The sequence below is a fragment of the Amphiura filiformis genome, chromosome 2 (genome assembly GCF_039555335.1).
Source record: "Amphiura filiformis chromosome 2, Afil_fr2py, whole genome shotgun sequence".
In the NCBI taxonomy this organism is placed as follows: Eukaryota; Metazoa; Echinodermata; class Ophiuroidea; order Amphilepidida; family Amphiuridae; genus Amphiura; species Amphiura filiformis.
In genome coordinates, this window is record NC_092629.1 from 65,193,749 (window position 1) to 65,214,834 (window position 21,086).

Consider the following 21,086-nt stretch of genomic DNA (forward strand, 5'->3'; position numbering starts at 1 on the left):
ATGCCCTTTTAATACAGCCCCAAATTTATACAGCACTGCCGCTGATGATGAGACCTAAACGGACGGACACGGTCAAACGTGTATACTAACCTGTATGTGAATCTTGCTTACTGCACCTCCGGTCTGCAGTTATCCCGGGCAGTTATGTACTTGAGGCGGACTTGAGAAAAAAATTACTGTCGAGCCACTGAATAATTCAGCTAATATTCAGACAGTCCACGAACATGACGAAAGTTGATCAAAAAGCCATGTAAAAGCAGACCATAGACGTGGTATCATGGTCATAAGTGTGTTACATGTATTTCCGCCTTACATTGTACGTCATCGGACAATTCACGGTGTAGTGGTGGATAGTGTGTTGCGTGAGGTCATGATTGGTTAGGCATTTAGTCCGGATTATTGTATTTAAAAAGAAATTAAATCACCATAAAAGACGAACACGAACAAAATACAGACCACACCACTCCACGCCATACATAAATTCTGCCAGTCACATTTCCCCAATATGAAATTTTTTTAAAGTAAAATTTTAATTTTAATTTTACTTCATTAAAGTTCGGCGGTGGCGGGGTTCGAACTCACGGCGGCGAACTGCTTTGGATACACTATGAACCCAGCGCCTTAGACCACTCGGCCAACTGTCTTCTTGGAATTCATTTGAAACTTATTTGAAGATATAATCGCAACTTCAACATAGGCCTACCACGTGACAAGCAAAGGCAGAAAACGTACCATATTTTGGAATTTTATTTGCCTAAAAACATTTATGTGTATTATTAGCGCTCAATTATTGTTAACTGCGTGTTTTATACAAAAAAAATCCAATAATAAACATGATAACTGGGCGTCTGTATGGACAATACATTATATCGATTTTGACACGTGCTTGTGTCTCAGTACATTTCCATGGTCAGTAAAATACTATAGAGGAAAACCTACCATTTTCTTGTATACACGTTCGATATTTTTATCAATTACATAAAAAATCCATTTTAGACCCCAAATGTTTTTTCAGGAAATAAAAGATTAGATTACCATAAAAACGAAACAGTAATCTTTTGCCGGGTCTAATGTAATATTCACATAGGATTTTCAACGTTTTTTCTATCCTTATTCTTGCTCAATTATAAAAATATTTTGGCGTATATAAAATTGAAATAAAATTCTCTGCTTCTTAAACGACATCAAATGTGCCACAATTGGGTATCACGAATCGTTATATATGATGTGCAGTTAATATTCATATTTTCTTTTATACAGAGGATGCCGCAGTATTGACAGGAAAATTTTTTTCTTTAAAACCCTCTCACTCGGTTATTTTAAAAAGGTAACTACGCTTCCCTAGAATGTGCAATAAATTAGCATTAAAATTTTTCTTACTCTAACAGCAAGCGTTTCTAGAATGTATTATGGCGAAATGTGGTGTAAATACAGACATACCCATTGGTGGATCCAGAGTTTATCGGAACTAGAGATATATGCCGTTGGTGGCGTGGCCAGATGAAGAGGGCTACAGGGGGCTATACCCGGCTACCTGTATTGTACATGTATATAGCATGATTCACGTACGAACAGGGACTTATAGATAATAACGAAGTTCCCCTTTGGGCTTACAACAGCGGCCCCTGTTATATTTTCATTCCAGGGCTCAATGCACCGTGGACCTGAGCGTCACTATTAATATTGTATAAGAGTATTGTTTATTTTTTTATTTTATAATTATAAATATTTGTACTTGTAACTTGTAAGTTTAAGATTACAACTTTAATTGTAAATATTTGTATTTGTAACTTCAATATTAAAGGAGTATTTCGTGATCCTAGCATCCTCTTTTTATGACATTTTTCAGTACATATCCACGAAAAAAGCATATTCCAAAAATTTCAGTTGATTCCTATATTGCGTTTGCGAGTTATGCATGATTATGTGTATTACACTGCTCCATAGACAATACGTTGTAATTTCGTTCTGGTGCACCAGAACGAAATTCAAATTTCACGATATCTTTGCTAAACGAATTAATCTGCAAGAAATATTTTGTACATAAACATTATGTAGCCAGAGGTTTCCAGTGATATAAAAATCTCAACTTTTTTGAGAAAAGTGGGGGATGAGGCTGTGGATCACGAAATGCCCTTTTAACTATACCAGTTTGTTTGGTGAATGTTAATAAAATATTGATTGATTGTATAGACCCGTGACATCACGCAGACGTGCGACGTCACGGGTCTATTAGATATGTCGATTAAATGCACTTTTTTGGCCCAGATCTATGATGTATCGCATATTTGTCAGCGTTTCCATCCCTTTTGAAACCATTCTAAGGCATAATTCCATGCGCTACAATGTCAAAATTGTGGCTACAAACCGCTACATCATAGATATCTCGGGCATCTCCGAGCATTACCTGGTTTTTCCATATGAAAGTAAGTGTTCCATCAAAGCTTTCATCGTGTGCTGCCACCTAGCGGTGGTTCCGGGAACGTTGCGTCTAGAGCAGTCAGAGAGGGGGTCAATGTGAGAAAAAAAAATCTAAAATGTAAAAATGGCCGTGAAGTGCCCATCGCGTCGCGAGGCGGGGTCTGAGATGAGGGGGATGTGCCACCTGAGAAGTGCATCATGCAGTTATTGTTAACTAAATTGTACATGTATACACACAACACAGGGGCACTTACAATAGGCAATTGAACCCTACTGGTAGCGCTGTGTTGTAGCTATTGGGGGATGAACTAGTTAGTATCATATATCAAAAAGTATAAAAGCTATGATTTTAGTACTTTCCCTATGTTCCAATTACTTATTCTTTTCCAAATATCTGAATCTTCAACCCGGTACAAGCTTTAATAACAGTCAGGGGAACATACATTTTTATTTAAAAGAAATCCTACCATCTATCCAAACTCGCCGTGTTATTCCAATGCACATTTTACTTTACCGGGCAGCCATTTTGAAACCAAGGCATTCCATGCGCTACAATGTCAAAATTGGGCTACATCATAGATATCTCGGGCATCTCAGAGCATTACCTGGTTTTTGCATATGAAAATAATTGAGGTGTTCCATCAAAGCTTTCGTCGTGTGCTGCCACCTAGCGGTGGTTCCGGGAACTTTGCGTCCAGTTTGTGTTGTGTCGGTTTTAACGCTCGTCGTATAGTATATTCCTGATAGTTGCACACAGTCTGGGCCGAGACTACATCCAAATACAATTACTATAAGCTCAAGGTGGCGCTAAGCTGAGACAAATATATCTAAAGATATACGTCTAGCCCATTTCTATTCACTGATTATGTATTTCTTTTGTTCAAGGTTCGTTGCCCCGACCACTACCTAGAGTAATGGAGGTGGCTAGCTGCCCAGAGACCATTATCAACACAATAGCTCAAGATAGCGGTCTCTGAACTAAAGGAATACTAGGACATTCTAGAAACACTATGGAAAGGATCACAACATACAATTCGTCAAACGGCAAGAGTTTCTAGAATGCTGCTAAAATAAGAAAACTTTTAATGCTAATTTATTGCACATTCTAGGGAAGCGTGGTTACCTTATTTAAATAGCCGAGTGAGAGGGTTTTCAATGAAATATTTTTTGTGTCAAAATTGAAGCATCCTATGTATAAAAGAATATATGAATATTTACTGCACATCATATATAACGATTCGTGATACCAAATTGTGGCACATTTGACGTCGTTTAAGGTTAAACAATATCTTTTCAGGCTTTGTTAGCTCAAAAAATATATTATCATCTTACACGTAAGAAAACATGCATACCAATCATGTGAAATAAAAAAAAAATTAAAAAAAAAAAAAGTGTAAAAATTATCATTTTAGCTTATTTTGTCACCTTCAGTCATCTCCTATTGTTAAATTTGTTTACCGATGCTTGGTAACAAGTTTGATTGACAGGCAGTAGCTTGTCATCTGTCATGCGCAACACAATTATCTCTATTATAAAACATACTATAAAGATGTCAGCATCATGTCAAATCATCTGCAGTTGCAAGCTCAACCGGCCCAAGACGCACTCGGCCTCAAAGACACTGCCCCATTGTAATGCAGCCAGAAAAACCCGACCGGCCCTGTATAGTTTTTGAGGCCTGTGATTGGTTGGGGGCACCAAGGGGGAGTCGGGTGGGGAACATCTCCAATTTTAAAATGAAAACCTTAGAATACTAATGGAGGTGGCTAGCTGCCCAGAGACCATTATCAACACAATAGCTCAAGATAGCGGTCTCTGAACTAAAGGAATACTAGGACATTCTAGAAACACTATGGAAAGGATCACAACATACAATTCGTCAAACGGCAAGAGTTTCTAGAATGCTGCTAAAATAAGAAAACTTTTAATGCTAATTTATTGCACATTCTAGGGAAGCGTGGTTACCTTATTTAAATAGCCGAGTGAGAGGGTTTTCAATGAAATATTTTTTGTGTCAAAATTGAAGCATCCTATGTATAAAAGAATATATGAATATTTACTGCACATCATATATAACGATTCGTGATACCAAATTGTGGCACATTTGACGTCGTTTAAGGTTAAACAATATCTTTCAGGCTTTGTTAAAAAAAAAAATATATTATCATCTTACACGTAAGAAAACATGCATACCAATCATGTGAAATAAAAAAAATTTAAAAAAAAAAAGTGTAAAAATTATCATTTTAGCTTATTTTGTCACCTTCAGTCATCTCCTATTGTTAAATTTGTTTACCGATGCTTGGTAACAAGTTTGATTGACAGGCAGTAGCTTGTCATCTGTCATGCGCAACACAATTATCTCTATTATAAAACATACTATAAAGATGTCAGCATCATGTCAAATCATCTGCAGTTGCAAGCTCAACCGGCCCAAGACGCACTCGGCCTCAAAGACACTGCCCCATTGTAATGCAGCCAGAAAAACCCGACCGGCCCTGTATAGTTTTTGAGGCCTGTGATTGGTTGGGGGCACCAAGGGGGAGTCGGGTGGGGAACATCTCCAATTTTAAAATGAAAACCTTAGAATACTGACTGGATGAGTCGGCTAGATAATGGTACTCATTTAACATGCATGTGGTCAAATCTTTTATATTATTGAGAACACCTTTTCAAGCTTTTTCATATGTCCAAAATTGATGAATTTTGATCCAGCATGTTATACTCATAATACTGATTGTGTCGGGTTTTGCGTTCAAAAGCTCATCTCTTTTCCTCAATGAATATTACCCTAGTAAGAAGTATGTAATGAACGATGACGTTTGAGGTGATGCTGGACTGATGCCGTATAGCCATAGGGGCATATTCCCCAATCGATCTGTCTTAAAAATTCCAGTAGGAAAATTGTCGAAAAACGGCTCGTGCCCCTCCCCCCAATCAGACCCCGGTGCGCCCCCAATCATGGTCGGTGCCCCCCCCCCCCCATGTGAGTCAAATGTTCAGAAGATTATTTGGGGTTATCCGAGGCCACCCAGGGGTCATCTAAGGTCAAATTACTAAAAACTGTCGTATGGGCATGAAACTTGGTGGATACAGTCAACATTTAGAGTCAAAGTTTCGGAAGGTAATTTCGGGGTCATCCAAGGTCACACAGGGGTCATCTGAGGTCACATTACTAAAAACCGTCATATGGGCATGAAACTTGGTGGGTACAGTCAACATTTAGAGCCAAATTTTTGGAAGGTCATTTTGGAATCATCCAAGGTCATCCATGGGCATGACACTTGGTGGTTACAGTCAACATTTAAAGTCAAATTTTGGAAGGTCATTTCAGGGACATCTGAGTTCATCTGTGGTCAAATTTCTTAAAACTGTCACAGGGGCATGAAACTTGGTGGGTACAGTCATCATTTAGAGCAAAATTTTTAGACAGTCATTGCAAGGTCATCTGAGGTCACTCAGAGGTCACCTGAGGTCAAATGACTAAAAACTGTTGTGAGGGCGCACCACCAAATCACTCCACGATTTATGTACCAGTGAAATTCGGTTAAAATAGTCCACCGCTTATTTCAGCTTGTTGCGGCTTTATTTTCTATAGATATTGTCAAAATTCGCTCGTTTTCAGCTCATTTGCTTCCGACAAGTTTCTGCATGAAAGAATCTGAGAAAAAATCCCAATATTTTATTTCAGAGGTGAAGTTTTGGCGCGAATTTGAACAACGTCCGGTTTCAAAAATTGAGTGATTTTTTAGGGTTAAATTTGCAAAAAAAAGTAGATGGTCACCAATATATTCTGTTAAAAGAATAATATTCTACACGTGATAAGCTTTAATATGATACCAAACTTTTTATCTATATTACGTTTTTGCAGTGACAAAACGCCATCCAAACGTGCGTATTTTCCTGTGTTATCCAATGGCGCAATCATTGGTGGTGCGCTCTCTTGTATGGGCATGAAACTTGATAGGTACAGTCAACATTTAGAGCCCAAGTTTTGGAAGGTCATTTTGGGGTCAGTAGGGGCCATCTGAGGTCAAATTAGTAAAAATTGTCGGATGGACATGAGACTTGGTGGGTACAGTCACCATCAGCCAGGTAATTGTGCCCAGCCGAGACCCACCAAAATTTAGGGATCAAAGGTCAAATTCCAATATTGGTCCAATCAAGCTCAAATTGAACAGGCAAATCGCCATGGGTTGTTGCAGGTTCATTTACTTCTACCAAAAGTAATCGCAAAAGCAGGCGGTCGCCAGAGCAGGCGAGACTCGTGGTTCGAGAACCGCCTTGTTAGTAGAATCACCCATTCAGATAACCCCATTTGAAATTCACATTCCCAGTGTGGAAGATAAAGGTCATGCCTTCCATTGAGGGTGTATGGATTTCAACTGCAATGGCTTAACCCAATATAAACCCCTCAAATAAAGAAAGTCCCAAGTTATGTGACCCATCCTACACCAAAACCTGATCTTGTTATATCAATTTGATTGATAGGGTCGTGTGCAGAATCTTGTTAGCTCCAATTTGATACCATATTTGCTACCAAACACTCTAAATTGACGAAGATTGATACCAGTATATGAACGTTGGTACATTTTCAAAAGTTGCAAATCGAAACTATGCACACAGTCGAAATTGCTAAGCGTGGTCAAACTTAATTGCTTGCCTACGATGGGCCTCTGTCAACTATCCATAATCCGAAGTGCCGGTACAAGGCATGGTTTATTTAGTTGTGTTTGGTAGTAAATTAGGTATCAAATTGGAGCTTGTGTGATTCTGCACACGACCGTATCAATCAAATTGTCATAACAAGATCAGGTTTTGGTATAGGATGGGTTACATAACTGGGGACTTTCTTTATTTGAGGTCACGGCAGCTAAAGGGAGTATCCCATTATGCTTTGCGGTACCATTATAGAACTGATTGTGCCATAGAAAATGTACACAAAATCCCACACTTAAACTTTCAATTACTCTCTTAAATCAGGGAAGCTTAGACTTTTGTTTGAAAAAATATCACCCATAGAGTATTGTGAATCTATCAATAGCTCTCAATATCTAAGCAGGTCTTGTTTATATTTTGTATACATTTGCTATGGAGCAAGCAGATATAATGCAATGCATGATGGGATACTCTTTTCAGCTGCTGTGATTTGAGGTATTTATCATGGAATTTTAAAAAATGACTCAAGTCAGAGAGTATTCTGACACATGAATATTTGCTAATGTAACCGTGTTTTTCTCTCTTTCTCTTGTAGCAATACGTCTGAATGCTGAAGAATTCTTACGTCACTTCAAACCAGGTGGTCACTCTTTGGCGCTGGAGGAAGTCCTCTCTCCTATAGGTGTCATGGGTGGGAGTGTCCCACAATCAAGCCAAGACCACCAGCAGGATACAGCCATTTTGAAGGACAGGGAGCAACCGTTTGAAGAATTAGTCAAGCATAAATTCCCAGGAATAAGGTAGCTGTCATTATAGATTAAAAAACTGCAGATAGCGTACCAACGGGCAAAGTCCCCATGCTTAGAATGCAATGAGAATTTTTGCATATTCATGAGGGTTGATCATTCAATCAGTTGTCTAGCAAATCACACACATATTATGTGTTTATGAATAATACCGTCATTGGGCAGGAAAAATATCATGCGTCATTGGCCCCTGAACATGTTTAAAGCAAAACCTCTTATAACCTCTTGGCAGTTTTGTTTCAAACATGTTCAAGGACCACAAGTGCATAGTAGGTTTTTCCTGCCCAACGATGATATGCGGTATGGGTGTAGCATTTTCCTATGTCCCGCTTCATGGATCGATTGGCCCTCAGTCAGAGTCTTAGCCAGAAATCAGAAACCACCTGTCCAATCTATACCAAAATTTGACCCTCAAATATAAAACAACTTGTCTATACCCATGGAAGGGTCACTGTGTTCAAATATGTCCTAATTTGGTCTTTTACACGTCACTTTGAATTAGTCCCAAGTTCATATGTTTTAGAGCTATCACATCTGTAAAATCCATTAAATATACCCGTCTAAAATTAGATTAGCCCGTCTTAAAGACGGGCAGACGTCTAGCTGGCTAAGACCTTGCCCTCAGTGCCAGGTGATGCTGGACTTTGCCAATTGGTGAAGCATCTGTAGTAATTTTTAGTCTATTGCTGTAACATTGCGATATTTTTGGTACAATTTCATGCCTGAAACTTGTCCTCTTTTCAGCTGCCTTTTTTATTCCTGAAATTTATGTGTTTTCTTTTATTTTCAGCCCAATTTGAGCCATTTTACCTGAATTTTACGCTGTTTTCAGCGGTTTTTGAGCATTTTCAGCTTTTTTCCCTCTTTTTCTATAAAGACCCTGTTTCAGGTCTGCAATTTTCACAGCATGCATAACGAACATGTGGCGGAAATGACACCCCTTATCAAAGCCTTTAGATCTCTTTGATAGAAGCCATACCATTCTTCTTGTGTGTCAGCATTAATTGTCTCAATATTCGAGTGCAAACAATACTAGGTCATGCTCCCCTCCAACCCTTCTTAATTTCATTATATTTCTCTTCCTCCCACTGCCTTGTAGATATTGTCTGGATCTAGAAAAAGCGCAGAAAAAGGAAGATCACTTTGCCAAGATGCAGCAGAAATTGGTCTGGAACGAAACGTCTTGCACCTGCACCATGGAACAAGCGGCCTCGCCTGCTACCATGGAGATAAGAACCACAAAGTCGAAACCAGGGGTCAAAGGTCAGACCAGAAGGAAGTTGACGGATAGTGCCAAGAAGAAGATGTTAAGAGGAGTGAAAAGGAAGAGTGAGGATACAGAAAGTTCACAGGCAAATAAACGAAGGTATGTACGGCGTAAAAGGAATGCGCAGTGATTTATTAAAAGTGCGCTATGCACAGGGCCAGGCACAATGCCTGGACATTAATCCACAGCCTCGGCACACTTTACAGGTTGTCGCTGACCATTACGGCCCCACTTCATTCCATAAACCATTAAACAGCAACACAGGGACTTGCGGCTAAGAAGCACACACCCTAGCCATTCCACAATTGACCTTCGCAGCCAGGACGAGCTCCCCGAGCTTCGTGCAGGTTATAACAAGACAATTAGCAGTAGTTCCTTGTCCAAGGGAATTTCAAGCTAACTCAATCTTTATCGATAGGTTTGAACCCGTAACCTCTGGCATCATAGTCGAACACATTATCGATTGAGCGAACTTGACATGTACTGGTGATTAGATAGGGGTAAAGGGTCATAGGTCAAGCTGAGAGGAAGTTAGATATAAAAGATATACTATTGAGACAAAGTTAATCCCAGTGTTAACTTACATGTATTCTACTGGCTTGTGTTTGATTGTTTTCATCATTGCCATATTCACAATTTGTTAGCCGTCCAGTTAGCTCATTTAGTTAGGCACTCAACTCTAGTATGTGATGGTACAAGTTCAAGCCCCTGCAGTGTCAATTTCTGTTCTCTCGGTAAATCGAGCTACAATGTTAGCTTAAAATTCCCCTTGATAAAAAACTTGCTGCTAAGGCCCAAAAAAATTATTTCCTTGCCCTCCAGTGGGATTTTTGGGGTGGGTGGGTTGGTTGGAAAAAATATATCCATTGGTGAGGTTGAAGTGTTGTCATCGCCAAGAGCGCGTAACCTCGGTGCCATCATGGACGCGTCTTTGTGCATGAGTGACCACGTAAATAATATCTGCAAGTCGGCGATGTTTGCTATCCGGAAGATCGGCCAGATCCGCCAATATTTGGATGAAAACACTGCCGCTAGACTCGTCCACGCCTTTGTAACATCTAGGCTTGACTCTGCAAATTCTTTGTTGTACGGTTTAACGCATACCGAAGTCGCAAAAATCCAACGCGTGCAAAACACCGCAGCACGTTTAGTTTTATGCAAATCTCGCCGTGAGCATATCACACCTTTACTACGCCAATTGCATTGGCTTCCTGTGGAATATAGAGCTATATTTAAAATCCTTCTGCTCACCTTCAAGGCTATGAATGCCATGGCACCTGGCTTCATTTGTGATCTCATACAACCTTATGTTCCTTCAAGACGATTAAGATCTTCGCGTGATAATCTACTGAAAACCAGCCGTCCGAGCACGAAGTTCTACGGAGAAAGATCGTTTGCCTATGCCGCACCATCTCTTTGGAATCGCTTACCAACTGATATTCGCCAAGCAACAACTGTGCCGATGTTCAAATCACGCCTGAAAACTCATCTGTTCCGCCAATGTTTTAATTAGTGTTTTATAATATATTTCAATTTCCAGGGTGATGTGCTAGTAACCTCTCCCCTATATCATATTTTCCGCGATTTAATTTCCGTGCATTGTTCATCATATTTTTGCAACGTAATGGCGTTATATTTGCATTTCTACGTTTTTGTCATCGAGAGATATTGTTTGCATTCCAATATTATGTGTTTTCTGTGCAATAATCACTAGAGTGAAGTGCTGGTAACCTCTCCTCTAGTGATCCTTATTTTTCGTCATCTCAATGATATTCGCCAAGATACATCTCATTTGATATTCGCATTGCATTGCAACAACTCTACCGATGTTCAAATCACGCTAGAAACCCCATCCTTTCCGCCATTGTGTTATTTAATGTTTCGTTATTTTCTACAAATGCCAGGGTGATGTGCTAGTAACCTCTCCCCTGGTATATTATATTATTTTGTTGGATTGCTTTTCCGCGAATTATTTTCCGTGCAAGATTGTTATCATCTCATTACATTTTACAACTCTTCATCACATACTCCGTGCATTATGGTCATCATCATTGTCTTCACACGCGCATTTTTTCGAACATCATCTGAAATTGACTCTGACAATTATATTTTTTACTCAGTGTATATATTTGATTTTTGGCGTTTTTACTCTAATCATTTTGTATTATAATTATATTCTCCTGCTTGTTTGATTTGTAATTTTACAATGTTATTTGATTTTGTAATTTTACAGGCCTATTATTGCTTTGATGCATAATACTTTTCATTTTGTTTGATTTATGCTCTCGTGAATCTTGCTGTTGTGCATCCTAGCAAAGTATATCATTGTTTTTTGCATTTTGCACAGTTCGTTACTTGGTCTTCGCGCTCGTGTTTTCCATTTCCTGTGCACACTGCATTTTTCGGTGTTAATTAGTATCATTTTCTTTTTGCTTTGCATTACATCATTTCCCCATAATTGCTTTGTTGCTTTTGATGTATGCCCACTTGTTTCTTTTGTTTTGCTCACGTGATTGTTTTGTAGTGGGCCTACATTATTAGCTGTTTTAGTTTTTTGCTTTTCTTGTGCTTATTATTATGTTTGACCGATGGTATTTGCTTATTATTATGTTAGACCGATGGTATTTGCTTATTATTATATTAGACCGATGGTAATTGCATTGTTGTTATTGTTTTGCTCTTGCTCGTTCACCTCTTCCTTTGCAATTCTCATCACGGTTTTTGTCTAATAGTATATATTTTGTTGGTAAATTTTGCTTCAATTTTTTTTTTTTTTTCCTTTTTGCTTTCTGCACAGTTAATTTTGTGGCCTTTGCTCTCGTGTTTCCGTTTCCTGTGCAGATTGCATTTTAGGTGTTAGTTTAAGTTTCTTTTTGCGCAGTTATATATTTTTTATTCATTCATATTGTTTGTTGCTCTTTGTGTACGCCCGCTCAGTTTTGATTGTTTTTTACTCTCGTGAATTTGTTGTGGCGGGCCTACATCATTTGCTTTTTGCTGTTAGCCAGTTGGTTAGTGCAATGTGTTTCTGCATCTGCTGCTCATTAATCATTCCTTCATTGCATTACCCATCTTGGTGTTATTGTATTTTTCTTTTATCTTATATTATCTCGTGATTATCTTGTTTTTCATATTATTTTGTTTTTATGATAATGTTATCTGTACTTTTTATTGATGTTTATATTTTATCTGTACTATTATATTTTGTTTTAATATTGTTCAGCGCTTTGTGATCTTGTTTGATGTAAATGCGCTTTATAAAAATAAAGTATTATTATTATATTATATATTATATATGTTTTTGGCTTGTAGGCAATGAACATTGGTCATGTGGAAAGATACATCAATACTTTACTTCAGACCTTCAATACGCAAGATACACCATAGAAATTTGATGCAGGAATGGACAGTTATAAATTTTATAATGGGTTTACAGTAATGATTTTGTTCTTAAGAAAATGTTGTTGGCCAAATTTTGATTTGAAATGAAATTTACACACAGAAAAAGTAATAAAAAACCATTAAAATTATAAACTAAAACTACTATTTTTTTTAAAGGGCCGACCTTGATTTTGGTCAATTTTGGGTCGGTCGGTGGAGGGCAAGCAAATTTTTTTTGCCTAATAGTAGGAAACTCAGGGAGCTGAACCTGGCTGTGATGGTTTATGTAGGTTGATTAGGGCTTGTGCGGATCTTAAAAAGTAGTTTAAAGTTGGGATTTTTGTATCTCAAAAAGAATTATGAAATTAAAAAATTAATTTCCTGAGAGTAACAAGGCCAGATTTTGTAACATATTTGTTTATTAAGAAGTAGTGCATTTATTGAAATGTGGAATATCAAATTCAAAACTTTTTAATTTTTAAGGACTTGATTAGATTAAAAATATGTTCAATAATTCTTTTATAAAGTTGTATGTTTACTGTTTATGAGCTTTATGTGTTACTTGTTAATATTTCAGTGACTATATACGAGTTTTTGCCATGTTTTGCCATTTTTGCAGGTTTAAACCAGGCAAAAATGAGCAAAAACAGGTTTTTGCCAGTTATTGCCACCAAAACCGAACCCTGCGCCCTGATCAGCAACTTCCTGTGAAGTGTATGGCCTTGTGATGTATACCTGAGCCTGGTAATGTAATTGGATATCCTACTTTAATAACTTGTTTTGTTGCTGTTTCTCATCAACAGGCTTTTGGGAGGAAATGCTGTCGAGGAAACGTTTGCGAAACCCACATCAACCCCTCGAGTGAGACGCAAGTCACAGTCTCTCTCATCACCTCGTGGTGCAGCCGTACGAAGCTCACCCAGACGACAAAATCAACTCAGTAAAGTAGCAGGCATGGCGGATGATGGCAAGAGAAGAGCATCGACATCATCGCTGTCATCATCATCAAAGGTTACCACGGTTACTTTTGATGCAGCTGGGAGGAAGAGGCCATCTAGGAGTAGTAGTTTATCAGGGTCATCATCTGGGGGTCAGAGGTCAGCATCAGGTGGTCAGAGGTCAGCATCATCATCTGGGGGTCAGAGGTCGAGGAAGCAGAAACATACTGAGGTATGAGTTACACTGGATAAAATATAAGCCAATAGACTGAATCATAAGTAGCCAAAGAGCTATTCCATTTAAAATCTACACTACCCATGTGGAAGATCTAGCTGAAGTCTTTCACAGAGGGAGTATATGTTTTGATTAGAATAGACAAATTGGGTAACTTCCATTTGAAATACTCACTCCAGTTGTGGAAGGTATAGGTAAAGCCATAATAGAGCAGGAGTATGGGTTTCAAAATGATTAACCCTGACCAATTACATTCGAAAAACATACTCCCCCTGAGGAAAATATTTTCAAGATCTTCCACGGGGGTAGTGTGGATTTCAACTGAATAATCCAATAGAACCGGATTAGTTTGATCTTTCGATTGATCATCTATGATTGTTTGATTCTTATTATTTATAAAATCAATTAATTGACTTTTGTTGATTGTGATTACATATGAATCTGCGCATGTAATGATATTGATCAATACAAATTTACCAGTAATTCTATCTAGTACATGTAATTTGAGGTGCGAGTAACCAGTATTTCAAAAAAGGGCGTAGCTTTGAATTGATGTGAGATATTCAATTTTATTCAATATCTATGCTGTCCAACAGATTGTTCAACGGTTTCACAATTTAAATTACTTTCTATGTAAATATGGCCAAGGAAGGCACTGAGACAAACAGCATGCATGTGAAATGTTCCAAAGGTTAACATTTGAGATGATTGCAGTAAATAGAACAGATACAACTTTATCTTGCTTGTCTCCCTATGTGTTGGTGCATATAATAATGGCCTTTACAACGACCTTTGACCTCTGTGTGTGACCTCTGATACCACCAATACATCAATGTACCCATAATGCAACTCCGACTCAAATTTGATTGCGTTATGATTTAAGCTGTTCATATGAGACAGAAACTTAACCAAAACTTCTAATCGAACCTGTGATTTTTTGCTACCGGAGGGGAAATAAGAAACAAAATAGGAGAGAAGATGAACAAAGAAGTTACTCCGTACCCCCGGGATTCGAACCTCGGACCCTCCCATGCTATGCAAACGATCGCCGACCTGTAGCCACGGGGGTTGCATTGGCCCAGCCAGTGATTCCCTGGGTATATGACTTGGGCTGATTGTGTCATCGCATCACATGGAATGCATGCACACCTGGTGGTTTTAATAGTGAGCTTTAGTGAGACTCGGTTCAGTTAGGATTAACCAAACTGCCTTATTTTTGGATACAAAGGATAGAAGAAATTTATGTAAAATGTGTTTCTTTGATAACTTTTGGCCATCTTTGATCCATTTTAACTCCTTGGGGAGGAGGTTGGGTTTGGATTGGTATAGTTTCCTCATATATATAAATGTTTTTTTAAATTTTTATAGAGGTTGCATTACTTACATAATTCCTTGACTAAGTGGTTTGGTTGGTTTGTACTATTTCAGAGCTGCCAACCTTTCTTGATCCGGCAGAAGACTTCCTCATTTGCAGACAATCTTCTGTCTTCTGCAAAACATAATCTTCTGCATTTGCAGCCATCTGGCTATATCTTCTGCATTTGCTGCTGCCCTTGGTGCGAGAGCGCCACATCCTAAGCTTTTTTTACACTTCGCAGAAATCTTCTGCATTTACATATTCCAATGTTGGCAGCTCTGACTATTTTAATAAAATGTTTGTGTTTGTGTATTTACAGCTACTCCAAGGCATAGTACATGAGTTGTTAAATGAGAGAGGCATCAATAAAGACCACCCTATATATACACAGTGCTCCAAGAGACTATTTAATATGACAAAGGAATACGTCAGAGTAAGTTCAATTTAATGTCCTAACTGAAGATAGGGATATAATCGCATAAAATTGTGAGTAAGCGTTGATACACTGTAAAGGTCCGTTCGTACTACCACCGCATTTGCGATGCGTTGCTTTGCGATGCCGATATATCGATTACTTTTTGCCGCAACTCTATGCAACTTGTCGCATTTCCAAGTTAAAATGTATTTAACTTCATTGCGATTATGCAATGCAGTAGTTTGCAGTACGATGCAGTGCGGCAACGCATCGCAAAGCAATGCATCGCAAATGCGATGGTAGTATGAACGGACCTTAATAGTCTTAAGCAACGGCAAATTCCCTTAAAAATCGCATTGTATTACATTGAATTGTACAGAACACACCTTTTTACAATGGTTTACGACCAATTTTTCAGGCAAAAAAGAATTCCTGAGATTAATCTGGTAAAACCCTGGGTAGTTCTTGTTTTTATCGGCCCGCTCAGATAGGACAAGGTGCCTTATTAATAAGGCTATTCATTAATTAAGAAAGAGTCATTGTGGGTAAAATATCGGGATATATATTATTGCAATTTTCCCTCGCACTATCGTGGGAATGAACTTCGACTGATCAGGAATTCCTGTGATTTTATTTTTCATTTACAACACTTGCACTTCTAAAATTAAGGTAGGTTCAAATCATTTTTGTTTGTTACATGAAAGTTCTTTGGGGACATTCAGACCCAACAATTAGTAAAAAAATAATAATGGTTTTTATGAAAAGTTGTCTGAATCTGGTTGTGATATCCTGTCAGATTTTTACCCACAATGCATTCAATTCTAAATTACTGAAATCATTTATTATACAAAAGTAACTATACACACCATCAATTTTGAAGTCGTTGTGTGAAATCGATTTGGTTTTACTAACTCACTCTGTCAGGTAGACCATTGGGGGCGATGTGATGACTTTGGAGCATGACTGGCACACAGTTATGTGAATTTATGCGAGGGTGAGTTCGGGCTTTTTTTTTAACATGCACAGTAACAAAAACTGAATAATTTTCGCCTATTGTAAACCAAATTAACTTTAATTTTAAGCAAAAACTAACTAATGTAGGGACTTTGTTAAGGTAAGTTTAGCCAATATACTTTTTAATTATCTTTTTTTCTTGTTTTGTTTTGTTCTTGTTTTAACAGGCTCTGCCACCCAAAAGTTACTCCAGTCTCACAGATGAAATGAAAAACATTGCCAGTCAAAATGTGGAGTTTGTGGTCGGCTTTGAAGAAAAACTCTATACTGCCAAGGAAAAGAAATGAACTTGGAGGTGGTTTCCCTAAAGAACTAAAGTCGGAGATGTTTCAAAATAGCCAATATTCTGAGTATTTCTTTTGACCATGGTGAAGACCATGAAGACAGTGAGTGAATATCATCACGATGACTTAGATTTTGGAGTCATCAACTATAGACTGCTCAGCCACGTCACATGTGTGGGATGTAGTTTTTACGCAAAAATGCAGTTCTTCATGATCAACTCGATTAAGAAATTTATATGTGTATTTTTCAAAGACAACCACTATGTTTTTGATGTGATAGGTCATATTAAGATATTTGAGTTTGTGTGTTGTATTAATGGAAATGTAATGATGTATAATCATACGTAGCGGTAAACGTAAATAGGAAACAATTTAAGACTTCTACGCTACTCAAATTTCACTCACCAGAGAGCTTTCACCCGGTCAACCGGCGTCTTCAGCGGATGTTATTGCTCTGAAAATTTGTTGTTGCTAGTGATGTTATTGGAACACCTCCGATGACGTTACACATGTTGATGACGTCAAACTGGAAGATGTGGTGGCGCCCTCTTGGGTTTCGGGGGGTCAGGAGGTTGTCACAAACAGCAGCGTTGGAAATAGGTGGTATCGCATAGCAAAATACTACACAATTTTATCAATTTGCTACACAATTTTTAGAGTTGAGTAGCATTTTTATGCCATAGACTTACACACTGAAGTATGTGAATGTACCAAGAGAAAAGTAACGAAAGCAAAATTTTGCTACGCATAAAAAATGCTTAATTCCAACACTGCTGGCAAACAGATGTCTAATCCTTTGTCACGGTTCAGTCTGGGTCTTTTAGTCCTGATATGCATGGCACTTTTACGTTTTCCCAGTCAATCGGGTGCTATTTGCTCCTGTCAATATGTTCCTTGATTGACCCAGATAACATCCGCTGAAGACGCCGGTTGACCCGGTGAAAGCGCTCCGGTGAGTGAAATTTGAGTAGCGTCGAAGTCTTAAATTGCTTCCTACTATGCAATGTGTTTTATTGGAACCTCATAGATCAAAGTCCCTCCTCCAAACAAATTTGTTTATTTTCCGTAAACCCAACTGACATTTGGGCCAAAAAACATTGTTTGGTTGTGCTCGACGGACCAACCCTTTTCCAGCTTTTTTCTTGCAGAAATTTTACCATCTTGAAAAATGTTTCATTTCTAAACTGTTTTAAAACATGAATGAAGTAATACAGTAAGGCACCAGAAACAAATTAGTTCGACTGCTTTGATGCTTGTTATTAATGAAATAAACAACTAAATAATCAGAATTATGCTTAATTTATACTTTTCAATATCAGTACAGGCAAATATTTGTATGTTATCACAATTAATAATGGTAAATTACCGTAATTCTCGCTATTCACAATAAGGGCGCCGCCAGCGGTTTGCGATGTAATCGTGATGTATCATGGGAAAAGGTCGACATCCAAGTCCGCGCAATACGAATATTACCACGCTATTACATAGGAACACGTGACAATATTTGTTTAGTTTGTCAAAATAAAGGTGTTACACGCGAATCGATACTCAATAATGTGATTTGAAATGTGCACAATTAATTTTTTCTCTATCGATTTGCGTGTAATACATCACGATTACATCGCAAACCGCTGGCGGCGCCCTTATTGTGAATAGCGAGAATTGATTTCATAAATTATAAAGATTGACCAAGCATCGATGGTTGATCAAAAGATCGAACTAATTTGTTTCTATCGCCTAATAAAACATCCCAGTTCAGTCTTTATTTATAAGCTAGTAATTAAGTCCATACATGTTTTGGATACATGTATGACCTTTAAAAATAATCAGACCGCGACCGATCATGTCTTCCATAGCAGGGTCAAAGGATAACCAAACAACTTTTTTCGGCCTTTAAAGGAAATCTGTACCATAAACTAATCAATGGCTATATAGTTGCAGTAATAATAAAAACGACAAACAGTAAAAGTCCCAAGCTTATATACGTACAAATAAAGGAGAAATTCTTAATTCCTTACGACGATCAACGGTCATTTTGCAATCCATGGCGGCGGCCATATTGATACCCGATGTTTTTTTTATTACGCTGTAACGGTACCCCGATATTGAAACCAGCGAAATCCGTGCCACAAGCCTCGCGCTCGTGAACTTTGGTGACACGAAGCGAATACTACCAAAGTTCAGATTCAACATTCGTTCAAAAAAAAACGCGACAATTTTTACCCATAAAACTACAGAAGAACATAAAAAAATGTATTTTAAGTAATATTTATGATCAACAATGTCTTTTGAGAACGAAAAGTAAAAATAGCACTAAAAACCAAAATTCGCTGTGGGGTCGCGAATGCCATAGCAACACACGCTCGCCGTGGGTCTGTGTGAAAGGTTACACTGACCGCTTGTGGCAGAAATGATTCGCAAGCAGCTATCATGGCGGCTTCCATGAATCGCAGTAATGAAGGATTAAAAGTGCTTTTTCTTTGTTAGGAATATTCCGAATTCATATAGACCGTCTGGTATGTTTAATTTAGGGGTATATAACTATATTAGCCATTGATTAGTTTATGGTACAGATTTCCTTTAATCTTGAATCGGGAAAACATATTTATTGCAAATATACCGATTCTCATTTTTTCGAAATGCAGAAAATTATGTTATTTTTCAGAATTTTGACATCCTGAATTATATAAACACAAAAGTTAGTGTATTCACACCTGCACACATGAATGAAGTCATACAGTAGAAAATTATCACAATTCTCACTTTGAGGCTTTTATTGAGCTAATTATGCAGGTTGACAATCAATTGTTTTATGTTTTATTGCTTCAATTAATATATACAATTGCATTTGTATCTCCTATATAACAATAATTAGGAATCCAGGTATGATAATGTAAACTTTCAGAAGTTAAAATAAAATAATGCATTACATTGAGAATATGCATTTTAAATCATTCTTAACCATGATGGAATTCGAATACTCAGCATGCCTGTAGCTCCATGATAAACACATCTGTGTATAACATGTTCAGAATATTGCATACATTTGCCTTAGATTATGGATTTTTGCAGTATTTTGAGTGAAAATTGGCTTAGCTTCCCTTGAAATATACCGTCGGCAGAGTGCTACACTATCGTAAGTGCATTAGAATGTAATAGCTGCCTTTTGTAAAACACCTAGTATTATTGCAGCACATCCCCTCATTGTAAAGTGTTGATGTTCTGTATTACTTGCCTGATGGCCACTAAGCTAACCCAAGATATCACATCATTTACATGTAGTTACGGTAGGTGTTTTTCTAGTGTTATTGGTTAAAAATAAGTACATTTATTGAAATGTTGCAAATGGCAGCTATTACATTCTACTGCACTTACGATAGTGTAGCACTCTGCCGACGATACATTTTTCCAGCCATGTACGCTACATGGACACAACATGTAAATTCCAGCTTGGCAAGGAATTGCGTAAAATACCTATAGTGTTGATTTACTAGTCTCCGATTACATGATCCAGATGACAAGATTTCATCCAATTGTGGAAAGCGTGTGAAACCAAGACATAATGGGCTACTCCATTTAAAATCCACACTACCCCTGTGGAAGATTCTGGAAATATCTTCCATATAGAGGAGTATGAATTTCAAATGAAATGAACACATTAGGCATTGGGTTGAAAATCACAACCCAATCAATATCAGAGTGTGTAGATAAATTTAACACTACTTTGTCTAAAAATGTTGCACAAAAATCTGAACTAAAGCAGATTGACAGATGTTGCTTCATTACTAAAATAAGCATGATTAGTGAAAATACCTTTTTATAATAGAACTTTTCAGTCTCTCAAAATTCAAAAAAAGTTTTTTGTAAAAAGTTTTAAGCCCAAATTTATATACATAATATTATCAATAGCTATCAATCAATATGTAAAATAAAATAAAATTGTCAAAACTTACAATCGAGTTGATATATTGTTATTCTTATTCTTGCACACAGAAAAGGATCGTATACGTGATGAAGATAACATGTCCCTCGTCCCTGTTTATAGTGTTCAGAGCTATCTTCCTAATCAAGATCGAATATGGCGGGCTCATTTCATTCCTTCTCAAGGACTTGGGAATCTTTCCAACTGATAACTTGATTAACATGATTATAATATATACAAACACAATGACAAGAAACAAATTTGATAACATAATTCTGTTGAACGGCATGGTACGCAATCCTTGATTTGGATTATGCACTGACCCGTTGTTTTCTTTGTGGAGAGTAAAGTCCTTTTATTTGGGCTACTTTGTCTTGTTTCAAAGCG

At 37.7% G+C, this 21,086-nt stretch overlaps 1 protein-coding gene across 1 annotated transcript; it reads left to right on the forward strand.

The window, feature by feature from the left end:
* The first annotated feature begins 4,808 nt into the window (after positions 1-4,808).
* LOC140142225 (mdm2-binding protein-like) lies at positions 4,809-20,676 on the forward strand. Its single transcript, XM_072164196.1, has 6 exons — positions 4,809-4,890; positions 7,676-7,880; positions 8,986-9,252; positions 13,338-13,704; positions 15,384-15,497; positions 16,661-20,676. The coding sequence occupies exons 1-6, from the start codon at positions 4,809-4,811 to the stop codon at positions 16,778-16,780; spliced, it is 1,155 nt and encodes a 384-aa protein (XP_072020297.1). The 3' UTR covers positions 16,781-20,676.
* The last annotated feature ends 410 nt before the right edge of the window (positions 20,677-21,086 follow it).